General features: G+C 41.9%; 1 protein-coding gene across 1 annotated transcript in view; it reads left to right on the top strand.

The window, feature by feature from the left end:
- Positions 1-27,320, top strand: part of LOC309549583 (calpain-13-like) — a 207,591-nt gene that overhangs the window by 80,610 nt on the left and 99,661 nt on the right. The window contains exons 3-7 of the mRNA XM_082249956.1: positions 12,022-12,091; positions 12,321-12,439; positions 17,152-17,285; positions 21,767-21,941; positions 26,423-26,497. Coding sequence (XP_082106082.1) covers positions 12,022-12,091; positions 12,321-12,439; positions 17,152-17,285; positions 21,767-21,941; positions 26,423-26,497 — 573 coding nt within the window. The remainder of the gene's footprint in view (positions 1-12,021; positions 12,092-12,320; positions 12,440-17,151; positions 17,286-21,766; positions 21,942-26,422; positions 26,498-27,320) is intronic.

Here is a 27,320-nt window from a genome sequence, read left to right as displayed (position 1 = left end):
GTATTGGCAATTGTAAATGTGGCGAGATAAAAATATAATATGTGACTTTAAAGCTGAATTCCAGGTATGATCTGTTTTGCATAATTACATTGCTCCAGCTTGGCACAATATAAGTATGTATATCCATACCTCCTAACTTTCTGAGATGGGAATGAGGGATACCTATTAACAAAAGTATGTTGGCATAGGACACGCCCCTGTCACGCCCCCTGAAAGTAGAATTGTAAAAAATAAAAAATAAAAAACAATTGGGTAAATTCACAAGTGTCTTTTTTACCACTACTATTCTTTTATATTGGCTTTTGGAATGTACAAATGCAGCAATTTAGAAAATTTAGCACTGTAAAACACTTTTTGATAGATAAGTAGTGCATATTTTTTTACAACTATATAGATCAGACCAAAATGAGGGACAAGAGCAGGGGTGGCGAACAAGTTCGACAAAAGGAGCCAAAATTTTAAACTGTGAGAGTCAGAGAGCCACACCACGCAGTGACCTGCCAAAACAGACAAACACTCACACAAAAGCATATAACTTTAACAATAATATATTAAACACATAATATAACATGCTCAGTCAGGTGTTTTTTGTTACCTTGTTGAAATGATGGGATGATAATGCCATCGTTGCAATTGGTTTTGGCTCTGCCCATACATTTGGTCCCCACCAGCCTCTCTGCTGCACATTTGTGTCCCCATCAGAGACCCCTGCACAATAATGTCCTTATCAGAGACCCCCACACACATAAATGTCCCCCATCAGAGACCCCCACACACATAAATGTCCCCCATCAGAGACCCCCACACACATTAATGCCCCCATCAGAGACCCCCTTAGTGCACCCCTTCCACATTTGCATCCTTCATCAGAGCCACCTCTCTGCATTTAGGTCCTATCAGAGAGCCCCCCCTCCCCTCCTCACCTGCTGCTGTTGATATGCGCAGGGTCACGGATGGTCTTCGGATGGTCGGTGCTGCTGCCAGTGCACTCCAGTGCCTGCTGAGGCCGCCTCAGGGTGACTTAGGTAGCTGGTTAGGTAAGGTTTTGCGGAGCCTCGGCGGGGAAGATGTCAGCGGGCGGCTGTCTCGGCTGAGCTGAGCTCTTGTCAGTCACTCAGACATGTCCGTGACAGGCAGCTGAGGCGGGAGGGAGACACACGGGTCCCCACGCTCTCTGGCCCGTGCAGTTGGGAGATGGGAGACGTGATGACGCAGCCTGGGGGCGGGACTACGCGCTTGGAGATCTCTCCTCAGAGGTCCCGCAGCATAACAAAACCAAACTTGGCAAAGAGCCACAGTATACCAAATAATGATAAGAGGCAAAGAGCCGCATTCATTTTGGCCGGGAGCCGCATGCGGCTCGAGAGCCGCGTGTTCGCCACCCCTGGACAAGAGGGACAGAGGAACTTTGTTCCGAATGAACGACAGTCCCTCGAAACCAGGGGCAGTTGGGAGCTATAGGTATATCCCATACCTGAGGGACTGCTGTGGAAGCTAAAAATCACTGTAGTAGTTTATGCTACTACAGTAATCGCTGCAATCTTCCGGGTCCTGTGCCATGTGGCTGTTCCACTGCACACTGATCACAGACAGCTGCTCACTGGGCACTGCCACCATTCAATGCCTTGTATCATTTGCAATGAATACACAGCATTCTGTTATTGGAGGATGTGAACATTATGACATCACTTCCCCTCCTCTCCACCTCGTCCAATCGGAGAACACCTTGGGGTTGATTTTCTGAAACTGGAGAGTGCAAAGTCTGGTGCAGCTCTGCATAGAAAACAATCAGCTTCCAGGTTTTATTGTCAAAGCTGAAATGAACAAGTTAGAAGCTGATTGGCTACTATGCACATCTGCACCAGATTATGCATTCTCCAGTTTCAGTAAATCAACCCCATTGTAGTCATTGAAAAAATAAAATACAAGGTGTTCCATAAATGAAGGCAGTGGAGAGGCAGCCACTCAGCACAGGACCTGGAAGATCACAACAATCACTGTAGTAATTCTGACTACTACAGTGAATGTCTGTTTTCCCAGCAGTATGACATGTGCCAAGCTGGACCAATGTAACTATGCATTTAAAATCATACCTAGAATTCAAGTTTTATTATAATACTTATTATATAGGATTTTTAAAGCCCAAACCGTTTGCAAGGGGGACAGAACTGATAGAAATGTTGCAACACTATTCGATACAACGTTAGGAGGGCACTGCTTGTGGGAGCTTACAACCTAAAAGGGTGGGCAAGTGGTTAAAAATGGTAATAACTGTGAATAATAACCTTATGGAGAAATCAAAAGTTCCGTTTTAGGTGGAGGTGAAATAGGCTTTTCTGAAGAGATTAATTTCCAGGGATTCTGGACAGAGTAGAATATAGCCTTACAGATTGGAAATAGGCATTCCAGAGGATGGAGTAGGCTCTAGAGAAGTCCTGGAGCATGGGAGGAGGTGATGATGGAACTAGAGAGAAGCAGGTCTTGGGAGGAGTGGGGTGAATGGTTTGGGTGATGGTTCTGCAGAAGTCCTGGGGGTGGGCATGGGAGGAGGTGATGATGGAACTAGAGAGAAGGAGATCTTTGGGAGGAGTGAGGTAGATGGTTTGGGTAATGGTTCTGGGGAAGTCCTGGAGGTGAGCATGGGAGGAGGGGATGATGGAACTAGAGAGAAGGAGGTCTTGGGAGGAGTGGGGTAGATGGTTTGGGTGATGGTTCTGAAGAAGTCCTGGGGGTGGGCATGGGAGGAGGTGATGATGGAACTAGAGAGAAGGAGGTCTTTGGGAGGTGTGAGGTAGATGGTTTGGATGATGGTTCTGGGGAAGTCCTGGAGGTGAGCATTGGAGGAGGGGATGATGGAACTAGAGAGAAGGAGGTCTTGGAAGAAGTGGGGTAGGTGGTTTGGGTGATGGCTCTGGAGAAGTCCTGGAGGTGAGCCAATGGAGGAGGTGATGATGGAGCTAGACTGAAGGAGGTCTTGGGAGGAATGGGATGGATGATTTGAATACATTTTTAGGATACGTTGGGCGATGTAGGTTGGAGCAGAGTTGTGGGTGGCTTTATATGCTGTGGTTAGTATTTTGAATTGTAAACATTGGGCTATCAAAAGTCAGTAGAGGGATTAGCAGAGGGTGGCTGCAGCTTTAAAGAGTTAGTCCACCCAAAACTGGTATTCACCCCACCATCTGAAAACGTATCGATAGGCTAATTTATTGATAGGCAAATCAACTTTTCTATGTATATGACAAATGGGAGAATACATTTTTTTTTTCCATAAATGTTTTTGTGTTTTGTGTAATGACCCATTAGCACTTTTTGCTTTGCGGTAACAGTGCACCATCATAATTAATTGTTATTCAATGGACCCAAAACACAGGAATGATCGTTGCTGCTCCTCTTTTTTGTATCACAGATGCTTTTGGGAGTTTCATTGAGGGATTGAGGGAAATGGATGTCAGCATAATGCATTACACCCTGCTTGGTGGGTTATCATGCATTGCAATAGATCATTGTGATTGGGGTGAACAAACCCCAAAATGCTTCTGAATATGTCAGTGTTATATGGATTCATAAAAAAGATTTCTAAATAAATAAATAAAAAAAAAAAAACACATGACACTGCACCTTTTCATGCTGCACCTTATAACATCTACACAGCCAAATAAATTATATATAAAACCACATTCTTCGTAATGAAATAAAAGACTAGCAAAACAACATGTAAGATGCCGCTGAATGATTTATGATAAAAAAAACAGTATTTTATCACTACATGAATGCCATAATAAAAAGCCCTAACAAAATAAAGTTTCCTAGTTTATGTAATAAAAGACATGCAGTGTACTGCACAGCAAGTGGTTACTGGAAATCAAATGCTAAAACAAGCCACCGCAAATGCTTTATGATAGCGATCATAATAATACATGATCAAATTTCAGAAGGCCATAAACATATCAAATTATATTTATGAAAGGGCCCTCAAAGCCAAACTCCAAGCAAGATACAAATGAAATTCCACTGTGGGAAATTTACTTACAAAAGGATTCATAAATCTGTTTGGCCAGTCTTTTTAAACTAGCTAGGACTGCTAGGTCCCTGATCTCTAATACAGGTTAAGCCAAACACCAGACACAGGCCCTCCTGAACTCAAGGCAGAGGCCCTCCTGAGCAAATCACCCCTATTCTCCAGCCACAGTAGATTATTCTTTATACAGTATGTATATAAAACGCATAGCTCCTATTTGAGGCACAGTATTTAAATACAAAGTCCCCATTCAGCTTTCAAAAAAAAAAAGGACAATCAGGAGAGGGTATCACCACTGCTCTAGTGCCCTCTGAAAAGCTATCCACTGCAGATTGCTTTTTAGAGGGGTGGCAAAGGCTGCCCCCCCGTGTGAATAAGGCCATAAAAAACATTTGAATCTGTAAACCTGTGCACTAACTCTTATATCACCAGTCTACTAAATCAAGTACTCTTTCTTATTACTATCCAAAAAGTACTACATAACATACCCTTATAAAATCGATACAATTTTTTTGCTATTACAATCTCCCATTAAGCAATTTAGCTAGAAATATATCACAAATGAATTCATTCTTTGAAAATTGACAAGCATTACAAACACTATGCAAAGCCCTACACTGATATCTAATGGTAAAACTTAAGCCTGTACCTATGAGAAAATAAAAAATGACCCCAGTGTGCTTTGTGTTAAATTATTCCTTCACTTTAACAATATTAACTTCTTGCAGATGAGACCCCTTAAGTGAATCTTAATGCCGGGAGGCAGCGTTCCTGATCATGAGCTCACTGTGATTGGCTGTCACACATGTCACATGATCAGGAACCCATCGTGCCAGCTCCTGATCATAAACAGTGACCAGGAGCCAATGGAGACAGCTTGGCCAGTGTGCTGGGCAGGGCAATGAGTAAAGATGTGCACGATGGAAAAAGTATTTTGTTTTGTTTTTGATTCATTCATTAAGTAATATATTTGGATTTCTTTTATTTTTTCAGATTAATTTCATATATTCATTGATCCGAATTGATTTGTATTTTTGGACGTTTTTTCAAAAGATTGGCTACAGTATATTAATTTTAACATGTTAATTTGTTATTTCGGAAAATTACTTATGCACTCTAAATCCTCCCTGCTACTCCAATCCACTAAGAGAAATGGACTGAGCTGATTGGGCTATATCGACTAGAGTCACATGTCTCTGAAAGTAATGAACGTCACAAAATTAATTTCGGATTAATTTGTAATGTTATGATTCGCAGATTCTGATAAGACCCACCTCATGGAAAATGTCAGAATGTTCTAACATATAAAGTGCTACGTATAAACGTATCATAAATATATATATCTGTGCAAAATCAAACTAAGTGTAAAGTGCTATATGTGCAAAACTATGGAACACCGCGCTGCAATTGTCCATCCTATTGTGCTTATTTATAGTAAAGTATCGTATAGTATAGTAAGAGTATCTCTAAATTAGCTCCATATTAGACCATTAAACCTACTTACCCAACATAGAGGAAGTGTATGTATCATGGTGTACGGCGTGCGTTCCACGTCTCCTTCTGCTGTGGGTAATAGTTGTAACTGGGGGAAGTCGTAGAGTAAACCAAGTCTCACTTTTGCAATAGGCCGGATCAATGCACTGTTGGATCTCGCGATATCGCAAACCAACTCCTTGCCTTAATTCAGTTAATGGTCAAATTAATGGATAAAAGGCCCAAACTATAGCATTACGTTATCCGAATTAAACCAATTAATACAAATGGTATTGTATTGTTGTTTTGTTATAATTTATTTTGGATTAGTTACAATTCTTTACTATTGTGATTCATAGAATTGGATACATCTGAATCCCCAAATAATAAAAACGTTGTCCGAATTTTGATTCGTAATGAAATAAATCACACATGTCTAGCAATGAGCACACTCTCTACACACAACAGCAAAGCCCTTAAATGTATATGAGTGGCAGCCCAGTGTAATGGTCTGTACACACGATCCAAAAAAAACGTACAAAAAAGACCGCTTTAGAAGCTATCGTACGATAATCTATTAGTTAGTACACAGCTTTCGATACCTGATCTAGACAGTTCATCCAATATTATCTGATGGTGCAAGCATGAAAATTTTCCTCGTACGATATCAGATCATGGGATTTTTCCTTAATCAGTACAGTCGTCATCCGAAAATACAATAAAACTACACTACAACACATTTCATCACTTCCGTTTTTTTATTCTGTCATACGAGAATTTGCGTAACTTTATTAAACACTTCATTTTTGATATGCTAAGAAAAAAAAACAATCTGTTGTCTGATTTTCGGATTGTGTGTACAGGACATTAAGGCTCACCCATCATGTGTTACACCAGTGGTAACAGGTAAAGGAGCTGTCTCAGACAGCTTTTGTTCACTTCAGAATTTGCTTCCCTCCTTAAAGCTCGTACACACTTGATGAAATATCCTCCGATTTTTCTCTCTCATGCTTAGCGGTCATAACCGTTTTTAGTTGACAGTGCATAATGTTCACAAAATTTCTCGTCCGATTTTTTATTTTTTTTGGGACGTTTGTACCTAGACTTCCGGGTCGTCAGCAACTTCCGATCATGCGTGGTCTTTGGTATCCGATTTTTAAACTAAAATTGGTCGTGCTGGGGACGGATGATAGAAATGTTGGTGTTTGTTTTCGTTGAAAATGTCGGCATCGGCTGCTGAAAGTTGTCTACACTCCAGCCGAAAATCTTACGATTTTACCTCGGGTGGGAATTTTCAGCAGATTTTCTACTAGTGTGTACCCCACTTTATAAAAATCCATGGGAAATCCAAAAACTGTTGAAAGCAAGCTAATACAGTTAATGAGGTCAAACGCACCTGTCAATGAACCATGAATGATCTCTGTAGCATCTCAAACTGACCTCAAATGTAAAGCGGAATTCACCTGAACACGCTTTGCATTTGCCCATTAACACAAGCCCAAAGTCTGCCAATACAGGCCCTAACAAGGCAGAGGCCACACGACCTGTATAGAGGATTATAGTAAATGGTTAAAAGCGTTGTTTCCGTTTTAAGCCACATTTATAGAATTTCAAAGGCCGGTTGAAAAGCCAGACAGGATATAAAAAGTAAAAGTTAGCCCAGGTAGAGTTGGCAATCAGAAATGGTATTTTATCAGCCGAGGATGCGGAGGAGCGCATTCTGTACAGCTCAGTGATTACACCGAAGCGGCTTCTAAAAGAATCCAAATGAAATAATCACTCCACCTCTGAATAAGACACTGATGAAAATCTCTCCTGTAATTGAGAGGAAGGCAGTAGATTATAATCTGCACTTATTGTTACACAGTAAATCAAGACTATCAATAGAACGTTATGTGGAAGGGTTAGGGATGGAACACCGCGCTGCAATTGTTCCCATTCATTCTATATTTTATATTTTACATTCTGACCTCACTTACATTCAGTTTATATCCTATTGGGGATCTTTTAATAGAACTAGACAGGTAAAAGTTGTTTCAGCTCTTTTGTATTTTGTATATGAGATTATTAACAGTGCTTGTGATTTTAAAAAAGAAAAGAGCCCAAAGGGTAACTCCATATTCGTGGGGGAAAAAAAATAGCAAATAAAAAAAATAAATATAGCGTAAACAATTGCAATTCAAGTCATATTGTAATTAAATATTATTAAAAATGACCTTACCTTTTCAATCTGCAGCTTTGTCATTTTCTGTAAAGTGCAATGCAAGATGGCTACCTGGAGGTGTTCTGTACACAAAATGTGTACAGAACGCCCCCCCAGAAACATCACTTTCTGCTTGCGTGATTGGCTCACTGATTTTCCCAGAAGTCAGAAGATGCAAGTCAGATTTCAGCATCCCCTACAACAAATGTCATTTTTGGTGAGATACTCCCAATAGGGAAATCACATTTAAAGGGATGCAGACCCTGCAATTTTCCTCATTAGAGCCCTGCAGGTGCAGCAGCAGATTGATAATTGTGAAACCACCCCCAGTAGATTACCTTACCACATGGACTCACATAGGGATTTCTTCAGAATACAGTAGCAAAAGATCGGAATCTGCAACAAATGTTTTTTTCTCAACAAAAGTAAAGTTACTCTTTAAATCTGGCGATAGATGTTCAGGAATGGTCGATGGTTTGGATGATCTCACATTTATATTTTTGCTGCAGCTTTGGCTATAAACAGTAATGGTCTGGTCACATGACAATTCCTATTTGAAAGAAAACGATTATACTTTTTTAATACTTTTTTTTTTACGCCTAAATATTTTGAACATTTGCTTTATAACTCTTTTTTAATCTCTCCATATATATATATATATATATATATATATATATATATATATATATATATCACACATTTACAGATCACATACGTTTGCTCACATGTACAGTGTACCAGGAAGCCAATAGGGGGTTCTGTCTTGTACTGTGTATTAGACACGGGCAATCATAAGAGTAAGGGTCTAGGCTGGCCTTTCTTAACCTTTTTTTGATGAGTAGAACCCCTTTGAAAGGTCTCAGGAAACCCCTGTTAAAAGGAAGAATCCCTCACCTTACAGTGGTGGTCAGAATGTTTCAGACAGCCAAAAGGATCACTGGTGTCATGTTGTTGGCTCTGCCAGGTGCCAGTGGACCCAAAACTATATAGGCACCTTCAGATGGAAGGTCAATTAGCCATAGCTCAAGAAACCCCCTAACCACCTATGGAGGAACCCTAGGATTCCACGAAACACCTGTTGAGTAAGGCTCTAGGCAGAAGTCCTGGACCATACCATGATGCTGTTCAATAAACTCTCACAAGATTATAACGGTGTTTAAATATTGATAACATTTTCATAGTATCATATACAAGTGCACAGCCCTTTTCTATGGTGTTTGCACCAGTTACAATTAGTGGGTCCCACTAATTAACAACGTACACTCTCAACCTTTAGGAAATGTGACTTCTCACAGCCAGTGTACCATTAAGTTTGCTCAGGATTTTGGAATATACTTTTGCCATTGGGATGGAAATTGATGAGACATCTAGAACTGTACAGTTGCTGAAACTGGAAGCTTATTTATTACAGGTAATTTTATAGCGATGTCACTTTAGGCAGCGCTTTACTCATTATTAAAGTCCCTAACTCACATTCTTACATACACATACTAGGGACAATTTTGACAGGAGCTAAGTACCCTGGGAAAACCCACACACGTAAAGGGAGAACAGAGTAGGGCAACTCTCCACTAGGGAAACCTGTTTAAGTGCCAACTGTCTAATAGGGGGAGATTTAGAGAGTTTTCCTCTTCTTGCTGTGACTCTGGGACAGGAAGTTAGGGCAAATAACCAAAACTGGATTCAGCAAAAATCCGATTTTATTGTTTTGATATATTTACATTTATTTGAGATTTTCTAAATTCTAGTCATTAGCTAAGCCATAGCTCTAGAACAATTTCAGACTTTATTTTAGAACGTATATTGATCTGTAAATATATACTCATGCTATTTATTTCACTTTTAGTGGTATGTGGCACACAAGTGGTATTTCTCACATTTTATTATAATACATAGCAAGGGTCTGGTTTATAAACCAGTGCTTGTGACTTTCATCAAACATTCACTGGTGATGAACTGATCACTGTCATTTAAAACACACGCAACAGAAATATTCATCTGCATTGCATGTTTGGTAAGAGTTTTGTCAGATTCACTCATTTATAAATATGCCCCTTAGCACCCTTTCACACGGGCTTTCTGATCAGGTCTGCCTGTCAGTTTTTTCAGACGGACCTGATCGGATGCTCCATGCATCCCTATGGAGTAGCGGATGTCAGCGGTGACATGTCTGCTGACACCCGCTGCTATCCGATCCAATGTGGTCCGTGAAATCCAGACAGATGGAAACCCTATTTTCCATCCATCTGGCGGATCAGATAGGATCGGATGAAAACTGACATCCAATCTCCCATAGAGGAGAGTGGGGATCTGACAGGTCTGTCTCTGCAAAGTAAGCGGCGACGGACCAGTCATTTGTCTGCTCAGCGGGGATCGGCGGATCGATCCCCGCTGAGCAAAACGGAGTCCGCCGGGCGGAAAGCCCGTGTGAAAGGACCCTTAAAGTGTATGCAAACCCTAACAATGAACTTCTCTTCTTTGCTCCCTTTTGGTCTGGTATATATATACCACTGAAAGTGTTTTGTTGTATCTGTATGATAGGTTAAAAAAATACCTGTTTATTCTGCTAGAAATATGTTCAGTAATATACATAACTGAACACTCTAAGCCCCGGTTCACATACAGCTAAAATAAAACGTCTACACACCCCTGTTAAAATGTCAGGTTTCTGTGATGTAAAAAAAATAGACAAAGATAAATCATTTCAGAACTTTTTCCACCTTTTTGTGACCTTTAAACTGTACAACTCACTTGAAAAACAAACTGAAATCTTTTAAAGGGAGGAAGTTAAATTAAAAAAAAACTAAAATAATGTGATTACATAAGTGTGCACACCCTCCTATAACTGGGGATGTAGCTGTGTTCAGAATAAGGCCATCACATTTAAACTCATGGTAAATAGCAGTCAGTACACTCCTGCCATCATTTAAAGTGCCTCTGATTAACCCCCAAAAAAGTTCTGCTGTTCTAGTAGGTCTTTCCTGACATTTTCTTAGTCACATCCTGCAGCAAAAGCAATGAACCAAAGACAGCTTCCAAAGCATTAGAGGGGGGATCTCATTGTTAAAAGGTATCAGTCAGGAGAAGGGTACAAAAGAATTTGTAAGGCATTAGATATACCATATAACACATTGAAGACAGTCATCATCAAGTGGAGAAAATATGGCACACCAAGAACAGGACATCCCTCCAAAATTGATGAAAAGAGAAGAAGAAAGCTGGTTATGGAGGCTGCCAAGAGGCCTACATCAACATTAAAGAAGCTGCAGGAATATCTGGCAAGTACTGGCTGTGGGGGACATGTGACAACAATCTCCCATATTCTTCATTTGTCTGAGCTATGGGGTAGAGTGGCAAAACAGAAACCTTTTCTTATGAAGAAAAACATCCAAGCCCGGCTGAATTTTGCAACAACACATCTGGAGTCTACTAAAAGCTGTGGGAAAACGTGGTATAGTCGGTTGAAACCAAGGTTGAACTTTTTGGCCATAATTCCAAAATATATGTTTGGCACAAAAAGAACACTGCACATCACCGAAAGAGCACCATACCTAGAGTGAAGCATGGTGGTGGCAGCTTTCTTCAGCTGTAACAGGGGCCTTAGTCAAGGTAGAGAGAATTATGAACAGTTCCAAATACCAGTCCATATTGGCACAAAACCTTCAGGGTTCTGCTAGAAAGCTGAACATGAAGAGGGACTTAATCTTGCAGCATGACAACGACCCAAAGCATACATCCAAATCAACAAAGGAATGGTTTCACCAGAAGAAGATTAAAGTTTTGGAATGGCCCAGCCTGCCTGCACCTTTTTCATATGGTTCCAGTGAGAATTGAGCCCATACAAAATGAATGGGCTTAAATCGCTCTGCAAAGAATCACATGTGATTTGAAAAGAAATGCAGTGCAATTCCTATCTGAATCATATGCGGTGTCCCACGCCGCACAAGTGTGAACCCAGGATAACTGTGCTCTCTGTAGTGTTATACCAAGCAGTGCTATCATCTTTCCCAGTTCACTTCTGTAAGCTACAGAACAACTACGCCTCATGTTATTGAGATGTGGAGAGGGGGATATGTTCTGCAGTCCAGTCCTATGGTGACCATCCTACTTCTTCCTAGATACAGAATTGTGAGAGTTTTCAAGGTAGGACAGAAGGTGTCTTACTAGCAGGATCACCAGGCGAATAGAAATAGCCCCGATAAAAATAAAACAAATGCAGTCACCACGTATTAGGCAAGCTTTAATATATTACCTTTTTGTTATATGGTTTAAATATACTTTTATTTCTATGATATTACAAGTTAATATTATGTTTTCGTTTTAGGAGATAGACAAAGATCCTCGATTTCTTGTTGATGGGGCAAGCATTTTTGACATTATGCAAGGAGAAATAGGTAAGATATTAGCTGTACTCCTAAACTCCATCTCTCCTCCACATAGAATCTTACAACCAGCTACCAACCAAATCTACAGATTCTATCTGGTTGTTTTTCATATTCATTTTTCCTGTTTTGAGTACTTTGCACTTTGTACTTTTATTTAAAGGTAAAACTGTATTTGGATTATATTTTTTAATATATATTATGCTATACCTTTATTTATAAACTGTTTGTGTCTCTGTAGGTGACTGCTGGGTTCTTTCTGTTGTTGGAGCTTTAACTTTGCACCGGAGATTTCTTGAAAATGTAGTTCCCAAAGACCAGGAGTTCACGCACAAATATGCTGGAATCTTTCACTTTAGGGTAAGAAATTAATATTTCCGTTACCAAAGATTTTATTGAGAGGAAAACAACATGGCACATACACGAGTAGAGTCAAACACATAGCATATTAAATAAATCATTGGCTGGTCAAGAGACAGAAGGAAAAAAGTATTTTAAATTTTTTTATTAAGGGAGGAGAAGAGAGGGTAAGAAAAGGAAAATAAAGGGAAAATGGGAGGTGAGATAATGAATTGGGAAGGGAAGAGAAAGGAAAAGGAAATGCACTGTAATTCTCTGGTCCATTGAACTATATCACCTACCGTACATAGGCAGCTAATATCTGAAAACCACAGTTAATCAATAAAACATTTTAAATACTGGTAATTTAAAAAAAAAAAAAAAAAACGTATTATTGAGACACAAAAACACTGGCTGATCAGCGGCGGCTCGCGTCTTCTTCAGTTCCTCGGCGTGGCGGCTTCTCTTCAGTCCTCCCGGCTCCCGCCTCCTCCCCAGCCAATTGCATCGGTTTGCCTTTCGGCCAATCAGGAAGCGCATATCGGACCCGATTCCTGATTGGCCTGGAGGAGGATCCGTATGACAATAGCGAATTTTCATTCGCTATTGTCACACAATGGGTGGGCTCGGGGCGCACTGCTCTGTGCCCCGGGTCCACCCTTTCCTGAAGCCTATTAGAGCCTCTGGCCTCCATTGAAGCCCATTGAACTCCATGCATCCGGCGCCCCGCATGTAGATTAGGGGGCCGGAGGCATGGATAGGGGGGGCGGCTCCCCTGCGCCCCCAACGCACCGGCCGCCACTGCATATAAGGATATCCAGTATTTCCTGAAATGCTAACCCAAATTGTCTGACTCAGTCATAATTGTTTTCTGTTTTCTCATAGAAAAGCCTTCTGATGTTGCAAAAGGTTCAGATGTGGTTAATTAAAAATATAGTGTTGTAACAAATATCTTGAAGGGTTGTCTATATCTGTGTCAGAATGAATGACTAAAGGGTTCAAAGAACCTTTTTACCTGTTTACCAGGAGGAGAATAGCAGCTACCTATAAGTGATGGCAAGTAACGTGGAAATAACCTCTCTACAGATGCCAACACCTTATTCTGGAGCATCTGACCTGCTAAGATAAATGGAAAGTCTACTTGGGAATTGATGGGTGATAGGAAATTTTCCTATGGAATATTAGAGCTGTGGATAGACTGAGCCCTTCCAGCCTGTACTGAAGATGTGGGGTAATTTCCATCTAGCCCATTGTTGAAGCCCATACAGTGTGCCCATGAAGGTCTACTGGACCATTTGTTATGGGGTTACCCAACCAGTGATAGATACGCCTATAGGCGTGGCCTAATCAATATACCCGGAGATTGGGAGAAATCACCACACAAGGGTTATTTAATTGTTATTTATATTGTATACTTTGAAAAGGCACAGACAAGACTGATATTGCAATTGTAATTCATATACTAAAGACCACACAGTTCTTCAGGCAGAGAAAGCAACATTTTTTAGCAAGGCAGTTTTCCAGCAGTATTATGATACATACTTACAGATCAAAGAATCCTAGAGGAGCACTTCCCTTGGAGGGGTTGTGGTGTTAATGGGTTACGCTGTTTTCCCCAAAAGCCCCTGCAGATATCTGGTTGCCAGTGGGAGAATGCTTTAGAAAACTGACAGAGGAGACACTCTGGAATAGGAAACCTATACTTTCCCTGACTGTGACTGTTTCCTCTAACTAATGCTACCCCTATTCTCTCTCTAACCAATAGGAGTTCTATTCTTTTATTACCCCAACACTGTGTGCAGACTGTATCCAATAAGATATGCTGTTCTTTCCAAGATAGCTGCATGGAGCCCATAGCAGGGGACCAATTGGTCCTCAATGGCCTCCTGCTAGCCTGGAGAAATGGCACAGTGCCACCTTCAGATAGGTGGATATACTGCAGCCCAACATCTACCTACATGCCTGGGCTGGGTTCTTTTAGAGGTAAAGAGAGGTTTTAGTGAGTTTGGATTTTATCATGATGTTCCATCAGTGGTTCTTAAAGTCATAGAGGAATTTTGTCTACCTCAGGAGCATTTCTCAGGTTTCAAATGGGTTACAAAATTCTCTAATCCTATGTTTTCCTAAGAGCTTCCTTTGTTCCTTCATCTGGATTAGGCAGGTAAATCTATTTTAAAGAACGTGCAAACGACAAGCAAAGCACGCTTCCCTCTTTGCAAACATTTGTATATTCTACATAACCGCCTTGGCCTGCTGAGGTTACTTTGCATGAAGTATGTTTATGACTAGCTTACATAAAATTCACACACCGCAATCCTCTCTCAGTTAAGAAGTGAAATGCCATAAAGATCTCTGAATTTGTATGTAAGAATGTTCCTACTTTTCATACTATATGGGTACCACTAATTACAGATGCCTGCCATCTATCTGTCAATTAAGAAGGCTGGATAAATATGTCATTTCATTAAAATGTCAACCTCAAATTGAATCTAAACTCACTGAATGAATACATACTCAATCAGACCCAATACATCTGAGTAATGCAAGAGTTTTCTACAAACTGTATGCAAAAAAAAATCTTTTGCAGTCTATTTCAACCAAGTTGCCATGGCACTCTGGGGTGCCATCTGGGTTCTTCAGAAGTGGCAAGTACAAATGTCTAAAAATTGCCATCAAGCTGGTGAGTGGATCAAGCTTGCCTATTTTTGTTACAGAAAACAACTGGTTTTCATTGTGCAGCATCACAACTTTGGCCACCATTTGGGCCAGCTACCGGCATCCTAGCGACTGATGACCTCATCAGTTGATAAAGAACACCTCGGGCGCCTGCACTTTATCCTCGTTTGCCCCCCCCCCATGCCCCTCTCTGTTAGCACTGGGGTCACATTAGTTGAACGAGTGAGAAGAGAAACGCTGGAATACCAAGCAGTACCAGTCTGCATAGTCATGTTTGCTTCGTAAAATGAAATCACCTCTAATGTTGGGAGTCCTACATGCGTGGATGCTTCTGCATTATGTAAAACAAATCATTTAGTTTTTCACATTTTAGAAAGGGATGCCTCAAGATTGTGCAGAATTTTCAAGAGTACCTTGGCTGAAGAAAACCTGCTTTAAAGAGAACCGGTCACCAGACCTTTCTCTTCAACAACACCTTTCCTATTACATTATATGTACATTTAACAACCTGAGACTGCTGCTGGGAGCGGCCATTTTAGATGTGATATCGGCAGCACAGTAGGCTCAGAGCTGTCTTTAAACTGGTTGTAAACCTCAGACATGGAATATGAACAAAGCATATCACTCTGTAGTGTGTACTTGTCTCAATCCAGAGCCCTCATGGGTTGATTTACTAAAGGCAAATAGGCTGTACACTTTGCAAAGTGCACTTGCTCCAGAGCTTAGTAAATTAGCAGAAATTCTGCTGACTTCCATCATCCAATCATGTGCAAGCAAAAATGCAGTTTTTTTTTTTTTCTTTGCACGTGATTGGCTATTCTTTGCAAAGAGAAGCTTTACCTCATTTACTAAGCTCTGGAGCAACTTCACTTGCAGAGGGTGACCTCACTTTGCAAAGTGTGCAGTCTATTTTACTTTAGTATATAAACCAATAAGTGTCATTTCTGTCTACTGCCTCATTATGCTGCCATCTGTGAGAGTCACTTCTGACACCAAGAGAAAAAAGTGACAGGAGAGGGAGCTTTAGCCTGTGATTGTCAGCTAGGCTCCCGGGTGCTTTGTAAAAGGGGGGAGTTGTCCCTTCAATCACCTCTCACTGAGCACTGCAGAATGTTATTCCAGCTCTCCGCCCCTGCTTTCTGAAAGCTCAGATAAGCTGTATAAATTCTGCACTTTGAACGGCTGAAGAGAAGGCAGCAGATAAACAGGTACAACTTATGTAGGAGGATTTGTTTCATCTCTGTATCACCGGAAGCTAGTCACTTCACTGTGTATATGTAAGGATTTACAACTACTTTAAGTGACACACGATAGTATTCCACTTTATTCATCCTCTAGCTTCTGCATAAAAGGTTATGTAGTGAGAGGAGAGGCAGAAGAGCTGGGCCAGCACAGAGAATAATTAGACACTCCCAGAAGAGGAAAGTATATGTCTTGCAGGGATGGAGAGGGATGTGCTAGGGAATTTACCTTTCCAGTACAGTAAGGCTGGATACACACTATACAACTTTTTTTGTTAGATTTCCTTTAGATTTACCTTTTCTATGTAGTGCAGGGGCCTGCCTGATTGCATACAAATTAAAAGTGTTTGGGTTTGACCTCATATTATATGATTTTGGTAAATCTAAAGGAAAAAAATCTAAAGACAATTGTATAGTGTGTATCCAGCTAAAGTTTGGAGGCCATTCCATGTGACAGAAGAAAAATAATTTATGGAAAGAAAAAAGCTGCAAGTAAGCATTGAAAATATTTGATTTTCTGTGCCTTTGTCTGCAACGGTTTTAAGTTGGTGACAGGATTTCTTTAAAAGTGTATGTATAGCCAAATCTGTTTTTTGTTTTCAATATTGATTTACGCCTTTATTCCTGGTCTGGGAATAATTCAAAACAGAAAAAAGAAGTTATGGCTTTAGATACGGTGTATCTTTAACTTGCAGCTGCCTTTAAACCTTCTGAATATTGTGGCTTAAGTTTTATTGGTATTTTATTGGTATTACTGTTATGTAGTAGCATGCTTCCTTCGTGTGCTGAATTGCGCTGTCATTTTCTCTCTCGCAGTTCTGGCAATACGGAGAATGGGTGGATGTAGTGGTTGATGACCGTCTACCTTTACTTAACGGCAAATACTTGTCTGTTCAGCCAAGGAGCAACAATGAATTCTGGCCGTCCCTGCTGGAGAAAGCCTATGCCAAGTATGACTAATTTCACTAATATAATAACATATAAAAGTCAAAATGTGTCTAATAACTGTGACCAAATAGTATCCCCGTGATCCATAAAAGCAGTCCACAGTGATCCTCTTTAACACTAGGCTGTCAATCTGAGAACAGATTAGTCCATAGTTAGATCCATGTAAGATCATTCCCACTTAGCAGAAGTCTATCTAATGATCAACTTTTGTTGGATAGGTATGTTGGAAAACTTGTGTTTATCAGCGGCTGCAGCCAATCAGCTGTAACTGCTAATCAGTGTATTCTGATGCCCGAGGCAGGCCCGGGACAAGGGGTGGGCAAAAGGGAAAATGTGCCTTGGGTGCAGAGGCGCTATGTGGAGAGGGGGCACTGACAGCTTATGAGCGCGTTGTTCTCCTGCTACCTGAATGACAGGAGTGACTCTGCCGTCACTCCTATCATTCAGAAAAGAGCACAGAGTAGGGCTGTGATGGCTTCTGAAGGGAAGATTTTGCTCTGTCCTCCCTCTAGCTGCTCCCCTTATCTTCTCAAGCAGTTTCCGTCTGGTGCAGGACTGCAGAAACAACGCAGAGGCAGAGCCTCCTATTTGCTGCCTACTATGTGGGCTGGATGGGGATGTGGCCGGCCTTGTAGATCCTGCCTTCTCACCTAAAAGATGGAGATGTGAGACCACGGATGGAACGAGTGTGTGCTAAAGTAGGCTCAGCTGGTGATATTTGACATCATGGATTAGTATCACTGCTGCTCCCTGATTAACACTGAAGCACAGGAAGTAAGAGAATGAGACTGGAGAAGGCTGGAATTGAGGAAGGGGGTTAACATTGCCGAGACCCCCCAATGCAAGGTGGTGTAATGAGGGGGTTAACAATCACCGCCACTGACCACCATTGCAGGTGGGGGATGGAGAAATAACTTTCACTGCCACAGTGCATAGAATATATTTGACACCGTATAATTTGCATAGCATATTCCCTGGAGTCTCCTCTCAGTGTTGGAGATGTATGGGTGACCATGCAGATTTTCATTTTCTGCCCAAATATTAAAACTTTTTGGTCTGAGGTTGCGGGTTTCGTCACGCAGCTCACCACTGTTGAGATCCCCCTGACAGTTGATGTATGTTTGCTCTGGCTGGTGGGCGCATTGATCCCCCATGGGGCTCTTAGGACTCTTGTCAGTCTGCTGCTTTGTTATGCCGATAAGACCATTACCTTGAATTGGAAGTCTAAGGGGCCCTTAGCTTACAATTTTGGAAAATCCAGGTAAATAAGGTAATAACTAACTTATGAATCTCGTGGGTGTTCTTGAAAGTTCAACAAGGTGTGGGACTAAAGCCTCGTACACACGCTCCGATTGTTGGCCGTGAATTTTCGGCCAACGTCCGATTGGCCGATTGTCGGCTTGTTAGTATGATGCTTCCGACAACCGACTGCGACTTTTCGGCCGAAAAAAATCTGGTGTGCATGCTATAAAATTTTTGTTGGCCGTCAACAGAACGGCCGATTGTTCGTCAGTCAGTACAGATTTCGGCAGACAAAAATCAGATGAGCAAGACTGGGCATGCTCAGAGAAGAAAAAACACAGGGAAGGTCAACCATCACATGACATCACTTCTGAAGTTGGTTGTTGTTGGCCGAAAAAATTTGTGTGCAGTCTAGAGCACATTTCAATCAACACAACAACACTGGACAAAAGACGGCCGATCGTCGGCCAACAATCAGTGCGTGTGTACGAGGCATTATGGCTAGATTCTCCATCCATGGCCACATAGTATCTGATATTATAGTTCTTGGGTGATTGCATTCTCTATGATTTCAGGACAAAGGTGATCTGAGACATCTTAGTGGTTATCTGGGGAAATAAATGTGATATATTCATTAATGTTTGTAATGTGCTGCACCATGGGTATTGGGGATAATGCAGAGACCCTTCCATTTTTCTTTATTTAAAACGTATTTCTTAACTTTGTACTCCTTCTAATGGAGTTGAGTGGAGATAACCTGAAATGTTTGTTTTGTTGTTTACCTCGAGCTGGGGAATGCCCCGAGGCTCTGTTTTTTACCACTTAATTCTTTAAAACCAATAAAAAGAATTTAAAATTTCACTGTCACTGATTCCCCCCCCCCCCCCACATTGGTGGTCAGTGGCAGTGAATGCTAACCCCCATCCCCCACTTGCATTGGTGGTCAGTGGCAGTGAATGTTAACCCCCCAGCCTTGCATTGATCCTCATGACAGTGAAATTTTAAACACCCCCTTTTCTGCATTTGTGGTCATGGCAGGTAAAGTTAACCCCCTCCTCCACATTGGTTGTCATGGGAGGAGTTACATTTCAATGCCCCTGACCACTAATGTGGGGGAGGAGGTTAATAATACTGATATGGGTGCTAGGGGTTATTATTCCATGCACTGACACCTGTGCTGAGGGTTGTTAATGCATCCACTGATATAAATGTTGGGGGTTATTAAGGCGTGCACTGATACCTGTGCTGGGGGTTAATAATGTGTGCACTGACACCTGTTTTGGGGGTTATTAATGCGTCCACTGACACCTGTTTTGGGGGTTATTAACCACTTGCCGACCGCCGCACGATTATTTACGGAGGCAATCAGCCCCGTAGAGGCAAAGTGACGTAGGGACACGTCGCTCGCCTGCGAGCCTCTAGGGGCGCGCTCCCGCCCCTACTCATTCCCGGACATGTCCGCGCGAGTGACCGGCGGCTCTGATGTCCGCCGGTCACCCGCGATCTCCTGGTGCAGAGAGAGAAAGGCAGGCGGCTAATGTAAACAAAGGCGCCTATCATTCTCCCTGATCTAACTGCAGAGATCATACGATCCTGCTATGTAAGATCGTATGTCTCTGTGGTTACATCACTAGCCCCACCCCTTTAAAGTTAGAAGCACGCCCCTAGGGACACACTTAACACCTTGATCACTGATAAAGTTAACACCTTCCCTGCCAGTGTCATTTTTACAGTAACAGTGCATGTATAGCACTGATTACTGTAGTAATGTCACTGGTACCCCCAAAAGTGTCAAAAATGTCAGTCAAGGGTCCGATCTGTCCGCCGCAATGTCGCAGTCCCGCAAAAAAAAAACGCAGATCGCCACCATTACTCGTTAAAAAAAAAAACAATAAAAATGATATAAATCTTTCCCTTAGTTAGTAAACGCAATAACTTTTGCGCAAACCAATCAAAATATGCTTATTGCGATTTTTTTACCAAACATATGTAGCAGAAAACAAATTGGCCTAAAATGTTAAAAAATTTTGATTTTTACATTTTTTTGGGGGAATTTCATATAAAAAATGTGGAAAATATTGTTTTTTTTTAAATTGTCGCTCTTTTTTGTTTATAGCGCAAAAAGTAAAAATCGCACAGGTGATCAAATACCACCAAAAGAAAGCTCTGTTTGTAGGAAAAAAAGGACGTCAATTTCTTTCAAGTACAGCGTCGCACGACCGCACAATTGTCCGTTAAAGTCACGCAGTGCCGAATCGCAAAATAGGGCCTGTTCTTTGAGCAGCCAAATCCTCCAGGGCTTAAGTGGTTAATGCATCCACTGGCTTCAATGCTGGGAGTTATTCTTGCATCTGGGGGGGTACAATTTATTATCTTTGCTTGGGGCACTGGTTGACCTTGTCCTGCTACTGGAACTCGGAGGATTTCCGCTGCAGAAATACAATGGCACAGTGGGGAGGATTCTTCAACCACCTCGCTGTGGATGGGGGTAATCCATTAATTTTCTTTCAATAAGTTATCTATGAGCAGCCTTAGAAGGACATTTAGTTTTAAATGGATTTATCATAAAATTTCAACTCCAGCTAAGAATTTTTAAGCAGTTGCAGCAACAGTTTATTTTTTATTTTTTTTAAGTTTAAAGTAGTCGTAAACCTCAGACATGAAATATGAACAAAGCATATCCCCCTATAGTGTGTACTTGTCTCAATCCGATTCCAGAGCACATAGTGTCACGTTTGCCTACTGCTTTATTCCTCTTCTATCAAAAGGAATCACTTTTGATACATTTTCCTGACACCAAGAGAAAAATGATGACAGCAGAGGGACCTCCAGCTGACTGACAGCCTCAGCTCTGTTCATGTGAGCTGTTTGGAGGGGGGTGTGTCTCTTCCCCCCAATCAGCTCTCAGAGCTCTCCTCACTGAGCTCTGCAGAGTGTAATTTCAGCTCCCCGCCCCCTTTTTTCTCAACTCTCAGACAAGCTTTATAAATTCTGGACTTTGAACGGATGTAGAGAAGAGAAGACTTTGGCCTCCCAAGGTACAGGAAACACATAGACCACTGTGAACACAGAAACATAAAGGAAGCATGTGCGGCACACCCAAGATTGGATTCCAAGAACTGTGTGTCTGTAGCTGCGGTGGGGTAGTGCATGTCAGTGCTCGGGTTAGTATTTGATTGCATCCATTGACATTTCTATTCATGTTTATAGACCTGTAATGTTTCTCTGTGTACCCCAACAGATTACGTGGCTCCTACCAGAATCTGCACTGGGGGTTTATCTCAGAGGCCCTGGTGGATTTCACCGGAGGGGTGCAGCTTGATTTTGACTTATCCAAACCTCCTCCAGACCTTCGTGATATTGTCTTAGCAGCAACAAGATCTGGATCACTCATGGGATGTACAACTCCAGGAAATGTAAGTAGAACATTTATCCTCTCAACTGAGAGTAACCATGAACAGCGCAAACCAGCACCCAACACAACGAGGGTGAGGACAGGTCCACTTAGGGCTACGTGGGGCAGTAATGAGCTCTTCAGGTCATCAGAAGCACTGATATTGCTCACTTTGTCTAGTCTGTGAGATTACCCAAATTATTATTCTCTGTCAATGTTTTTGAAAAGCTTTGTATACTATGGGCCCTTTCACACAAGCTGACTTATCGGTCTCTTTGTCAGTTTTGTAGGGGGACCCAATGGGAACCTCCAGTCTCCTCTATGGTGTGGCGGGTTTCAAAAGACATCTGATTCAATCCTGTGCACTAAAAACAGATGGATGGGGATCCGTTCCCCATTTGTTTGGCGAATCGGATGGCAGTTGGGTGTAAACGGACAGGAAGTCTATTTCCATCCGACCCCGCATAGAGGAGAGCAGGCTGTGTCTGTGTCCGCTCTGCATAAGTGGAGTGGACAGGGGACAGCCATTCGCCTGCTCAGTGGGGATCAGTGGACAGATTCCCCACTGAGCAGGTGGACTCCAACAGGGCCCACTCCGTGTGTAAGGGACCTTTGGGTGTTGAATCCCTGACCTATAGTCCAGTAGATCCAAGACTGAGAACTGTAGAACTCCTGACACTGTTTCACTGTGTAGGTCTCTGAATACTTTCCCCAGTCTGGCACAGCTTGAGGTAGTATTTTGTAGAACTCCAAATAACTATCACTGTAACTGGCACACGCAATACAATTAAGGGCCCAGACTGCAGGTGCCCCCTTTACTCCTTGAACTCTTCAGGGTCCACTGACTATATACCCCCTTTACAACTTCAGGGTCCTCAACCTAGGTACCCCCTTTACAGCTAGCTGACACTGGATCCCCGAACCTCTTCCGCAGTGGTCCCCTCTGACTCTGGCAGACCCCCAGGGGCAATCCTCAGTACTCATGACCTGTGTAGGCTTTCCTGGGACTGGACTCCTCTCTCTCTCTGCAGGCTCTCGGCACACCGGATCCCCTCAGCTCAACTCAGCACTCTCTGGATTCTCAGGCGACACCCCGAGACATCCACCTTCCTCAGACAGGAGGAGAGACAGCCACACTCTCCTTCCTGGGACTCTGCTCCCGCCAAAGACACTGTGCCATACACTTCCCCCCAAACTTATACCCACTCCCAGAATCCCTTGCAGCATAATCTGCCTTCTGGGGTAGTTATAAGCTGGGATGTGTCCCCTAATTGGCCTTCCCACACTGCCCTATGAGAAGCCTCTCACAGGAGCCAGTGGGGATACTTCTCCCCTCAGCAGGCACATATGGAAACCCTGACACCCTGACTAGATAAATCACAGCCCTGCTGTTAGGCAGACAAGGCCCACTATAGTTTTACCTAGCACCTACCTGTAGGGTGCTACACCATAATGAAAATTTGGTATGGCAAGCAAACTGGACATCAAAAATGTTTTCCATTTTAAAGTTACATGGATAACTAAAAATGTATACTTTTGGCTATAGTATATCTTCAGTCAAATCTCGAACCATGTATGGGCAGGCTTGTATAGCCACTAGCAATTAATCACTGTCTTCTCCTGGCGGGGACAGCTTAACCACTTGCCGACTGCTCACAGTATATTTAATGCGGCAGTCAGCCCCTCACAGGCAAAGCGACATAGGGCTACGTCGCTAGCCTGTGAGGCTCTGGGGAGTGAGCGTGCGCCGCCGAATGCGCGCTCCCGCTCGGTCACGGACACACCCCCCCCGCGCTTGTGACCGTTGGACCCAATGTCCGCCGGGCACTCGCGATCGTCCGTGACAGCGGGAGAAAGGCAGGCGGCTGATGTAAACAAGCTGCCTGTCAGTCTCCCCTGTGTAGAAATAGTGATCATACGGTTCTACTATGTAGGACCGTTGATCACTGTTCCTACACCTCAAGCCACAGCCAATCACAGTTAGAATCTCGCCCCTAGGGACACACATAACCCCTCCCTCTCAAAAAAAAGTTAACCCCTTCACTGCCAGTGTAATTTTACAGTAACAGTGCATATGTATAGCACTGATTACTGTAGTAATGTCACTGGTAACCCCAAAAGTGTCAAAAATGTCAGTCAAGGGTCCGATCTGTCCGCCGCAATGTCGCAGTACCGCAAAAAAATCGCAGATCGCCGCCATTACGCCTTAAAAAAAACAACAAAAATGACAAAAATCTTTCCCTTTGTTAGTAAACGCGATAACTTTTGCGCAAACCAATCAAAATACGCTTTTTGCGATTTATTTTTTTACCAAACATATGTAGCATAAAACAAATTGGCCGAAAATGTTAAAAAATTTTGATTTTTAAATTTTTTTGGGGGGGAATTTCATATAAAAAAATGTGAAAAATATTGTTATTTTTGCAAAATTGATGCTCTTTTTTTGTTTATAGTGCATGATCAAAAAATCGCACAGGTGATCAAATACCACCAAAAGAAAGCTCTGTTTGTGGGAAAAAAAGGACGTCAAATTCGTTTAGGTACAGCGTTGCACGACCGCGCAATTGTCCGTTAAATTCACGCAGTGCCGAATTGCAAAATAGGCCCTGGTCAGGAAGGGGGTAAAATCTTCCGGGGCTTAAGTGGTTAACCACGACCCCCTCCCCCTGTGACAGAACACAATGGCTTAGCAGGAGGGATTCCCTGTCTGTGTTGATTGGGGAATCAAGCACATTTCTTTCCAGAAACCCGTGGTTGCAGGAAAGAAATTCGCACCATGTATGGCTGGCCTTACATCAAATTTTTTCTTTGAAAGAACAATCAATGTAGTACATTACTAAGCAGGAAGAGGATCCTGCATACATTATATAATGAGCAACCATGGTTGCTACTATGTACTTTAATATCGTTACATAGTATACAAAGAAATGTGTCCTTTAACAACACTGAAAACTCAGAGGTTAACATGAACAGTGTCAGAGTTTATGGCAGGGAGATCTTTTCAGTGGACTGATCCTTTTTAAGGCCGACTCCACTCAGATCTACAACGTAGGAGTCTAATTAAAAATAAATCATGCTGTCTGAATGTGTCAATAATTGGCACAACTGTCACAAATCTTTAAAGACATTTGCCTAATATTGTATTTCATAGGATTGCAAGCCTTTCTAGTGGCCATAATGTGGTATTTTCCTAAAAATAACTCAATCAAGAAAATACCACATTATGGCCACTAGATGGCTCTGAGGATGCTAGGAAATAAATGTATCGGGCAAATTATGGTGAAGATTTATTATTGACACATTCCCACAACATGTTTTTTGTTTTAATAGACTCAATTTTTAAAGTGTCATCATAGGTTGGCACTATGAACACTATGATAGACCATGCCTCGTCCTGTTATATAGAAGTTGAATAGGAGGGTAATCTGTAGACTCATCAATAGACCCATTTAATTACATCTAAAGGCTCCTGTATGAGAATCTGAACACATCCCAAATCCAAATTCTATGTATTGCACAAGCCTCATAAAGTAAATATAGAACTTCCTTCATTTTCCATGACTGAGCCAAATTCTCCTTCATTTGTGTCTCACACACTCTCCCTCATAGACACTGCAGCTCACACTGGGATGTTTCAGCAACAGAGGCAGTGCTGTCAGTCCAGAAAACAGTGGGCAGGACTAGGTGTGGCCAGGTGATGATTGACAAAATACAGACTTATAAATCAGCAGTGACAATGCTGAAAGCCCCTCCCCCTGAAACATGTTCCTATTCCACTGTAGTGCAAGCAGACACAGTCTGCATGAGAGTGACAACTCTGCTCTGAATTCAAAAGCAGTGCAGCACCGTTGCCACACCATCACAAGAAGCTGCATTAGGTGGACTTCACTGACAGAATAAACAGATATTTGTGGGACTTTGCAGGGAGACTAAGAGACAACTGTAACGGAGACGTGTTTATGATTAAAGTGTTTGTTACCCCAACATTTCATATTCCTGACATGTGGCTGCTGTACTATGTACTTGTATGAAAACGTATCCTGTTCTCTTTGTATTGCTTACTTTGTGTGAAATCCTGCAAGTCCCTCTGCTTTCCTATTAAAGCCTGACCACACTAGGTATGAGAGCACAGTGCAGTCAGTTCTCTGGCTGTGCGGGGAACTCAGTCTGCTCTTCTCCATTGATCAGACTTGTCCTGACATGCCCCCCCCCCCCACAGCCATTCACTGGGAAGATTGGTGTGCTGTTGTTTCCTCCCCCAGCTCTTATGCAGATGAGAACAGAAGAAATGTGATCATTTATAAAACAGGTATTTATACGTTTTTTTTTTATATCTATTCAGAAATGTTTTGCCTTTCATTTCTATTTTAAACTGATTGGGTTGTTTTACGAAGTGATCGTTTACAATTTAAGTGCTGCAGAATGTAGTTACCGCAATTCATATCACTCGTTCAGTCAGTGATATTTTAAATAATTGGATTTCTAAACTGTGTTTTGTTTTAGCTTAATAGTGGAAATATAGAACTGCAGAATGGAATTGTACAAGGCCACGCCTACACAGTTACGGATGGCTTACAGGTAATTCAGCCTTCATAATGCTCTGATCATTTCCTGGTGTCAATATTCGGTCAGCCCTTCTAATACCTGGGCAGTGAATGTTTTAGAAAAGCAGCAATGACACATCTGTTACTAAACCTGGAGATAATTTATACAACATTGTTCAATTACTGTATCCTTGTTATATCGGCCTTTTTGAGTCCTTTGAATGGGAATGCTTTGGGTCACTGAAATTTGTTGGATGTCTTATTTTTCTGATCATATAACAATCAATAAGCTACTTGCACTCCACTATTTGGTCTGGCGCTCATGTTTTTTTTTTTAAGTTTTGAATCACATTCTGGGTACCCACAAAAGGGCAACCTTGTTTTACGTGAGCAGCTTTACCAGAGCCATTGAGGTTGTGGAATAATTATGTGTTCTCTGTTTTGTTGAACAAATACATTTTGAAGTCCTGGCACCTTTTGCTTAAAACATTTGTTACCCTAACATTTCATATTCCTGATATGTGCCTGCTGTACCATGTACTTGTATGAGAAGTCTCCTGTTCTCTTTGTATTGCTTCCTTTGTGTGAAATTTGTGGCATTCCTTCTAGTCCCCTTGCTTTCCTATCAAAAACTGACCAAACTAAGCAGGAAAGCACAGTGTGGTCATAGTTACATAGTACTTGAGGTGGAATAAAAATATCAGTCCATCCAGTTCAACCTGTACAGGTGTGTGTGTGTGTGTCAGTGGCCTGATCATTTCCCATAACCCTGAATGTTGTGATCTGTGAGAGGAACGTCCAAGAGTCTTTTAAAAGTGGCCATACTCCCCGCAGCTACCACCAATTGTTGAAGAGAG

The sequence above is a fragment of the Pelophylax lessonae genome (genome assembly GCF_965119305.1).
Source record: "Pelophylax lessonae genome assembly, chromosome: 3".
In the NCBI taxonomy this organism is placed as follows: Eukaryota; Metazoa; Chordata; class Amphibia; order Anura; family Ranidae; genus Pelophylax; species Pelophylax lessonae.
This window is presented reverse-complemented; position numbering and strand designations above follow the sequence as displayed.